A 9,151-nucleotide genomic window follows, 5' to 3' on the forward strand; every position below is an offset into this window, starting at 1 on the left:
GTATCATAAACGATACAGGGATGAGGTTGTTTCTGGCGAAATCGCGGGGTATCATCAGTCGCAAGTAAGGCCACATCCCGCCGGCCGTTGTCCCTTTGCAGATGTCATCGCATGACGTTCCCTTCCTTGGGGGTGGATGGCATGAAGGGATGATGGGGGAAAAGGTTCCAGGGACCGGCTGTCGACTTGGATGTTGCTTGTCAGAGACCAGATGACTCTGACGAGGGGGACTAGGATGTCCTGGGGATGGGAGGGTCGTGGTAGTGACGGATCACGAGTCGGGCGCTTCCATCGACTTTTCGGCGGGCAGGTGTGGTGGTGATGTGGCGGTGGAATGAGGTGCCGTGGACGTAGCAAGACGCATGTCTGCGAGGCCATGTGCCGTCTGCGTGTGCCGTGTGGTGGTTGACGCGAAGAAACAGAGTTTAAGAAACCGTCGCAAGTCTCTTCTTTGGGTGAGAGGGGTGGGCTGCGGCTTTGGCAGGACATGTGCGAACTGGTGGCCACAACAAGACAATTGTGTCAGGGGAAGCAGACAATTCCCAGGGATGGGCATGCTTTCGCGCTCATACTGAAGACAGCAGTGAGAACTAACATGTTATTAGCGCAAAGATCAAGATCGAGGAACAGACAGGTAATTTTGACTTCGTGTATTCAAACTCGAGAGTACTACTATCTTAAGGGGGTACGGCTACTCAAAGCGTACATTCTATGAACCGTCTGAACCAATTCCGACAAAAAAGAGACACTTGAACACCGCCAGATACCATGATTGTAAGGAAAGACGATGAACGACTTCATGACGAAAGGAAAATTCCGAACCCATTATGAGACAATGACTTTGTGACGCGCTCCCGTGTCCCTCCAGGATAAAACAACGCCCCAAAGTGATTTGCCTTGCGTTCTTTCCACCTATTCCTCCTCCTTCGCCTTTCCAACATAATAAGGAATGATTCGTATGAGTTTGTGTGAGATGCTGTCGCACTTGTACAGGGAGCGGATATCAATGTTAAGACAGGATGGAAAAGAAATGATGACAAGAAAAATGAAGAATAAACAATGATCAAGAAAAGAAAAATCAGTCTCATATCCATGCTCGCATTTCATGTAATGTCCTGTGTCCCTTCTATAACCTGCAATGCGTGTGCTCATATGCATTCCGCTATGTGGTTCCTTACTCGCAAACCGCTTCACGAATGAACTGTCCAAGCATCTTGGCCTAAGAGGATGTTAGTTAATTCAAAAGATGAAGGTTAAGATGAGGAGACTTACGTAGTCGCCATGCATCATGGAAAAGTGGTTACCAGGCATGTGCCTAGTCCTGAACCTGTTGACGTCCAGGTACTCGTCCCATCGGTTTGGGCCGAAGTCGGTCCTGTTGTCCAGGAGGAAGAGCGCATGGCCCGTCGGGTAAGGATCCGGGCGAGGGTCGGTGGGAAGGTGGCATACACCATCCTCGCACCAGATCGCCATGACGTTGGGGCACTTGTCCTTGGGGATAGGCTCCGCAGTGTAGTTGCTCAAGGCGGTAACACTGGCAGCGAAGTGGGGGAGGAGCCAAGAAGGAATCTTCTTGGCAGCCTCGTCGTCACCCTCGCCGAGGAGTCCAATGGAGGCAAACCAGGCGTGGAGAGACTTCGGGAGAGGCTCGATAGTGATGGGGCAAGGGGCATCGATGATGATGAGGTTGTCGACGGTCTCGCCAGCCTTGGTGAGCTGATTGACAATTTCGTAGGCGATGACACCACCCGCAGACCAACCTGCCAGGGAGTAGGGGCCTTTAGCCTGTCTGGCCTTCATGGCCTCAATGAACTTGGAAGCCATGCCGTAGACGCCGCACTTATACTCCTCAGGGGTCTTCATGAAGGGAGAAAAGAGGCCCCAGACAGCCCAGTCGGAGGAGACCTGGCTGATCTCGGTGTAGGAGGTGGCGCAACCCGAACCGTCAGGAACCATCCAGAGGTTCTTGGTGGCAGTACGAGTGCTACCTTGGAGGAGGATTGATGTGGCCTTGCGGTGAGGGTAGTTGTCGACAATCTCCTTGGGTGGGGGAGGCTTGGTGATGGAAGCGGTGGTGTTACCAGGGTGAGTGTTAATCTCCTTGGTAGGCTGAACCTTGGGCTCACGACGAACCGGAGCAGACTTCGGGGGTGCAGCCTTGGGCTTGGGCTTTGGGCCAATGCCAAGAGCCTTCTCGACCTCAAGCAGAGAGGGGTTGGTGACGAAAAGGTCGTTGGGAATATCCATGCCAGACTTCTCACGAAGCGTGCCCAGGATGGACAGACTCATCAAAGAGTCCATACCCAGAGCAGCTAGATCAGGAGCGGCAACAATCTCATCAACCTCAACGCCCATCTCGGTGGCAATAGTGTCGCGGAGGATGTTCTGGAGGTCACCAGAAGCCTCATCGTCACCCTCGCCCTTGACCGAGCGATCACTCTCCTCGTAGGGAGTGGTCACGTTAGAGTCTGACTCGAGCTCAGGAGTCTCAGAAACGGAGCCGCTGGAGTCACCAGAGTCCTGTACGTAGCTGTCCTTGCGGTCGGCAGTCTCGAACTGAGCGAGGAAAGCCTTGAAGGCACCGATGGTGGGGTACTCGACGAAGGCATGAGAGTCGATGTCGATGTCAAGCTCCTCACGCATCCTGCCAGAAACGGTCAGGGCCATGAGAGAGTCACAGCCAAGATCGGTGAAGGCAATGTTGTCGGCAAGCTCGTCGTGGGTAACACCGACTTCCTTGGCCAAGATGTCAAAGACCTCTTGAACGACAGACCGCTTAGCAAGCTTGGCATTGACAGTCTTGAGGTTGCTGGCGGTGACTTGCTTGGTGCCCTTCTCCTTGCCAGCCTTCTCCTTGGGAGCAGCCTTGGCGGGGGCGGCCTTGGCCGCTGCAGCGGCAGGAGCGGGAGCAGCGCCAGCAAGGGCACGTCCGCGGGGCGGCAGGACCATGTTGAGGACCTTGCGGGGGATGGAGGCGAATCTAACATCGCCGGCAACACCGATGATGCGGTCGCCGTCAAAGACGTACGCGTCACCAGCCATCATCTTGGTACCCTTGACAGGCTGCATGCGGATGTAAGAGCGGTAAGACTTCTTGGGGTCGAGCTTCTCAGTGAATCTGAGAGATCCCCATCCGTGAGAAATGAAGACCTGCTCACGAGAGTCAACAGCATCAGTACCGTTGATGATGAAGCCAGAAATGTGGCAACAGCTGTCAATCCAGTAAGGGTTGAAGAAGAAGCTACCGTCCTTGTCGGTGGTCTGGAAGGTAACCTTCGCAGTAGCCTCACAAGACTTGCTGTCCAGGATGACTTCCTCCATGCCCTGGTACTTGGGGTCGTAGTCGACGAGGGCGTTGAAGAGCTTGTAAGCCAAGCCGCGGCCAATCTTGGAGGCCTTGCCCTGTCTCTCAGCCTCCTCAAGAGCATCAACGCGGCCCTTGATGAGGTAGGTGACACGCTCGAACTCATCAGCCCACTGCTCGGTGCTGCCGTACACGACCTTGCAGTGTGCGTGCTCGACCTTCTTGGAGCCCTCGCCAGTGTGGAAGCTGACGTCGGCGTAGCCAAGAGCGGCGTTGGCAGTGACCGTGGTGCGGAGGATGTGGGCATCAATCTTCTCATCGAAGATGAGAGTCTTGGGAACCTCGACGTTGGCGACGTTCAAGCCAATGTCCTCAGTACCGGGGCGAAGCATCTTGTAGGCGTAGTCGCAGATGGTCATCGCCATATCAGCGTACAGGGTCGAGGGGCACAGAGGCGCACCGTTGCACAGGTGGCCCTCAACAAGAGGACGAGTGTCAGGACGAGACAGGTTAGTCTCGGTCTCGATGATAGCGATGTCACCTTTCACGTCCTCGTTGGTAATCGCGTGCACAGAGGTGGTGGAGAGCTTGGGCTTCGCCGGCTCAATCTGGAGAGGAGCCTTGACGGCAGCAGGGCCACGGTTCTTGGTAAGACACCAGTCGCCAGTGTACTGAAGCCAGTAGTTCTTCTCGTCGAAAGAGTAGGTGGGGAGGTCCAGGAGGCGAGTGCAGTCGCTGAAGTCGCGGTGGAACTCGTCCCAGTCAAGGTTGATGCCGGCAGTGTGGAGAGTGCACAGAGTGTTGCTAAGAACCTTGTAGGTAGACTCGTTGCGGCGAAGAGTGGGAACAGCAATGGAGCTGATGCCGAATGAGGACTTGACGAAGTTGGCACAGACAGGGTGAGGGCCAATCTCAAGGAAGACAGTCTTCTCGTCAATGGAGCCAGACTGCTGAGCGTGAACAAGGCCGCCAAGGAAGTTGACCGCGTCGCGAGCGTGGTTGCGGAGGTAGGCCGCGTTGATAGGCTCGTTCTCGACCATCTTTCCGAGGAGAGGAGAGATGATGGGCACCTGAGGAACCTCGAAGCTCACAGAGCGAGCGAGGGTCTCGAAGTCGTCCAGGATAGCGTCAACCTGAGCAGAGTGGAAAGCGAAGGGCACCTTGAGCTGAGTGCACTTGAATCCGGCAGCACCAAGGGTTGAGGAAATCTCGCTGACCTTGTTAGAAGCGCCGCTGAGAACAGTCTCGCGGGGACCGTTGATGCAAGCCACATTAACAGCCTCGGACTGAGAGCCGAGAGCCTCCATGACAGCGTCGACAGGGCCAGTGACAGCCAGCATGGCGTGAGTGCCTGCGGTGCACTTCTCAACAAGGAGCTGAGCGCGAGCTCCAACAAGGTAGATAGTGTCGCTGGCAGAGAGGACACCAGCGGCGTTGAGAGCGGCGTACTCTCCAAGAGAGTGACCCATAACAGCCGAGGGCTTGATACCCCAAGAGGCCCAGAGACGGGCGAGAGCCATCTCGAAGCAGCACAGTCCGAGCTGAACAACAACAGGAGACAGCTTAGTAACATCAGACTCGCTGCCGTCGATGAGAGGCAGGAAGTTGGGGAAGCCGTGGATCTGTGCCAGCTGGTTGAACTCATCAATGCTGTCACGGAAGACGCGGTAGTGGGCGTACAGGTCCTTGCCGAGGCCGGCGTAGTGGGAACCTTGGCCAGTGAACATGAACGCAACCTTGGGCTGCTGAGTGGAAATGGGGCTGAAGTTCTCCTTGAGTCTGTCCTTGATAAGGCGCTGAGCCTCAGGCAAGTCAGAAGCAGCGACGTTCATACGCCAGTAGTGCTGAATGCGACGAGCAGTCGTGGTGTAGGCAACGTGGGACAGAGGGGTCTGGGGGTTCTGCTCCATCCAAGCAACGAGTCTCTCAGCGTTGCGGATCATGGCAGCCTTGGACTTGCCAGTGACGGTGATGACCTGGACATTGCGAGCATCAACCTCAGCAGGCTTGAAGTGGGGAGCGTCCTCAAGGAGCAGACCGGTGTTGCCACCAGCGGCACTGAAGTTGTTGACGAAGATACGTCTAGGCTTGCCATCTCTCCTCTTGAACGGGGTGAGGTGGAATGCAATGTTGACGTTGCGCTCTGACAAGTCCTTGGGGAAGGTCTTGTTGATCTCCTTCTTAATACCGACGTGGGGCGGGATAGCATTCTTCTGCATCATCATGAGAACCTTGCAAAGGGCAGTCACACCCGAAGCAGCCTCTCCGTGACCAACGTTGGACTTGATAGCACCGAGGTACAAAGGTCTGTCCGCGGGTCTCTTGCGATCGGCAGGAGCGAAGACGTTCGTGACGGAAACCATCTCAGTACCGTCACCGGCCTGGGTACCGGTACCGTGCATCTCAACGTAGTCGACGTCAAGGGGGTCAACACCCGCATCATCGAGAATAGCGCTCGACAGGATGGACTGGGTAGGACCGTGGGGATGGGTGATGGAAATGGCATCAGCGGAGTGGTTGGTAGCTGTGCCCAAAACCACCGCGAGGACGTTGTCCTTGTCTGCGATGGCATCCTCCAGACGCTTGACGATGACGGAGGCACAGCCGTCAGCACGGCAGTATCCATCAGCACCGTTGTCGAAGGTCGCGCAAGGTCCAGTCTTGGACAAGAACTGACCACGACTCAGACCGGCGAAAATGTCGGGGTTGGTCATGCAGGACAGACCACCAACAATAGCAGTGTCACAGTCCTTCTGCCACAGAGAGTTACAGGCAACATTCAGGGCAGCAGCACTGGAAGAGCAGGCCGTGTCAATGTTCAGACTAGGGCCGCTGAAGCCAAAGTGGTAGTTGATGCGACCAGGACCGAAAGCGCGGACACCACCGGTGATGTAGTAGGTATCGACCTCCTGGGCGGCGTTGATTTCACGCCAATCGTCGGAAGTCTGACCGTAGAAGGTACCGATACGATCAAGTCTCGTGGAGGGAGTACGGTTAGGGACATAACCGCACATCTCGAGAGCCTCGTAGGCGGTCGTCAACGCCATACGCTGCATAGGATCGGTCTGGAAAGCCTCACGAGGAGACATGTTGAAGAATCTGGGGTCGAAGTAACCGGGGTTCTCAATCCAGCATCCGTACTGAGAGTGACTCGTGTTGACGGCCTTGCCAGTGATGTCGTAGTGAGTGGCGACGGGGAAACGATCAGCAGGAACGACTCTGTGAACATCCAGGCCCTTGGCCAGGAGCTCCCAAAGCTTCTCGTGGCTGGCAGCATCGGGGAAGCGACCTGCCATACCGACGATGGCGAGCTTGCACTTGCCGGCTGGACCGTGGTTACCGATCTTGGAGTTGTAGCTCTCCCTCTGGATCTTGGGACCAGGGCGGACGATAACGTCAAGCTGTGTACGGTCCTTGATCGTCTTCTGGAGGGTCTCGGCGTTGTGTGTGGGGCCGAAGGGGATGACGAGGCATGTTGATCCCTCAAAGTCGCGGGCAGTTTCGATGCAGCCGTCAATGCCCTTCTGGAACTGAAGGACGTCGACGAGGCACTCGTGAGCTACGGCCTGGAGCAGAGACTTGGTGCTGGTCTCAGCGAACCAGATGCCCTTGGTGCCAGACATAATGGCAGAGCGGGGCTTGCTCTTCTCCAAGGCCTCGGTAACCTTGGGGTCGTCGAGGCGAAGGATCTTCTCGATGTCGGCAGTGCCGTGGAGGTGAGCCGCATGGTAAGGTCCGTAGACGGGGATCGCCGTCGACTTGACGCCGAAGACGTTCTGATCATCCAGGGCCTTCAATGTTGCTGGCGGTCCGGAGATCGCAAGACTTGATGCCGACACAGCGCTAACGTATGCTTGGCTGGCGACGGGGATGTACTGAGAGAGGTTAGTTTGTGAGACAGACGCCGTGTACAACAGGAGAGCTCACATTAGATTCATGGAAATTAAAGAGAGCCTCTTTGGCTTCGGGTTCCTTCAGGCCAGGAAGGATATGGGTCCAAGGTTCAGATTGGCCGACCGGCGGGCTGAGTCTCTCAGCCAACGAACCGACGTGAGTGCCAGTTCGGAAGGCCATGAGGACTACCTGAACGGCAAGGGGTATCAAGGTAGAGACTGAGGGGGTCGAGGCGATAGCAGCAGCGGCAAAGAGCCCCGTGCAGAGACCCATGAAGAACGTTTGGTCGTGAAGGCAGACATCTTGAGGCTCCTTCTCAGTGCGGCTGCGAGTGTGTTAGTTACCAATCCGGCGAGAGTTCTGTCTCATGCCTTGAGAAGGCTTGGGGGACGTACTCAATGTAGTGAGCCAGCTGGGTGATGCAAAGCAGGGCACTGTCGATACCGGGGTGCTTGATGCTCTGGGCGTGGTATCGTTCGTTGAGTTGTCGGAGGGTCAGGAACGTGGGGAGCTTCGACCGTTCCAACTTCCCCAAACCATCGATCTCCTCCCTCAAAGCCTGGCCAGCCTGCTCGAGGAACGTCTTCGCGAGGGTGCTCGGATTTCCTGAACGGCAGAACTCGGCGAGAAATCCATGGGTATCAAGTGACTGATCTCCGAAGAGGAGATAAGACATCTTGTCGGCCATCTTGAAGGGTTGTCGACATAGATTTCCTAGGTGATGAGGTTCCGGTGTGCCAGCTAGAACAAGATTTCAAGATGCCGGGAGCGAGTCTTGAACTTATATGATTGAGATGGTCTCGAGGCAGTGGGTGTGCACACCAAAGCCAACAACCGGCCCTCCTCCCGAAATAATCAACCCAGCTGTCAATGTCATGGCTGATGGATAGCGGAATTGCAACATGGCCTGCAACACATGCTGGGTAGAGGGAGTGAGGTTAAGGGGGTGGATGGAAGACATCCCATGTAGACACACACCCCTTCGCACCCCTTCCCTTGGTGCCCACTTGGCCCATCCTTTTCTTGCCCGGGTGGATAGCGTGAGTCCGGCCCTGAGCTTCCTCGGTGACCGAAGCTGATGGATGATTTTCAGTGTCTTGCCGCATCGGTCGAGGCCCATTGGTTCAGGGCAAGCGATCGAGGCCGCCACACGGGCTTTCTTGCGCCAGTTCCTCTGTGCTGGGGTGAGGACGGACAAGCGGACAGACGCAAAAGGACCAAAATACGCCGCAACGCAGCAATTCGAGCGGAGCAGGGCAAAACACACGGCTTCTGCTCACTCATTCTGCCAATATCTCTCACGCACCCTTTCTTTCCCTCTCGCTCTGCCTATTCCACTTACTCTCGAATCCACACACCCAGAAAGGCACGGGGGGAGAGCGAGGGAGGGTGGATCGTGGACTTTTGGTTGTACCCAGGTATCGGGGTGTTCTTGACAGCGCGCATCTGGGACTGTGCTTGAAAGTAAGCAGTGACTGGGCATGTCCGTGGGGCTTGTCAAGGCCAACTGGACCAGACATGACGTGATGCCACTTAGGGGGTTGCCCAGGACCACGATTCTATCAGAAGCATACAGGCCGCAGCCATGGCCTGAATACGGTAGGCATGTAGGCGGGCGAAGCAGCAATACGACGAGCTACCTAACAAGAAGAGTTTCGAAGGACCTAAGATGGCAGTTGGGAGGTTATGGAGTTTCGATCTCCGAGATGTTAGGCGGCAGAGGAAGATCGCCTAGGATGAAACGGGTCTGAGAAGACGACAGGTCGATTAAGGTAATGTTTGGTGAAGGCGAGATACCTGGCCGTCAGTTGCTGGGTCAGGTCATCGGGTGGTCTCGATGCTTCTCGAAAGGACCTTGACCTGGATGGACGCTGCCAGCATCTCAGGGCAGAGACGGGACCACTTCGAGGCTGCACTAGAGGGCGTGAGGAAAGTGCTGAAGATGGTAAGCAG

The 9,151-nt window shown here is 55.9% G+C and overlaps 1 protein-coding gene across 1 annotated transcript; it reads right to left on the reverse strand.

The window, feature by feature from the left end:
- Positions 1-1,174: 1,174 nt before the first annotated feature.
- Positions 1,175-8,075, reverse strand: GCG54_00011271 (Conidial yellow pigment biosynthesis polyketide synthase; the record flags this gene model as incomplete). The annotated part of the gene is made up of 5 exons (XM_045411176.1): positions 1,175-1,219; positions 1,273-7,179; positions 7,232-7,523; positions 7,594-7,912; positions 8,021-8,075. 5 exons carry the CDS (start codon positions 8,073-8,075, stop codon positions 1,175-1,177), a joined length of 6,618 nt encoding a protein of 2,205 aa, XP_045268234.1.
- Positions 8,076-9,151: the final 1,076 nt, after the last annotated feature.

Source organism: Colletotrichum gloeosporioides (assembly GCF_011800055.1).
Source record: "Colletotrichum gloeosporioides strain Lc1 chromosome Unknown consensus_17, whole genome shotgun sequence".
Classification (NCBI taxonomy): domain Eukaryota; kingdom Fungi; phylum Ascomycota; class Sordariomycetes; order Glomerellales; family Glomerellaceae; genus Colletotrichum; species Colletotrichum gloeosporioides.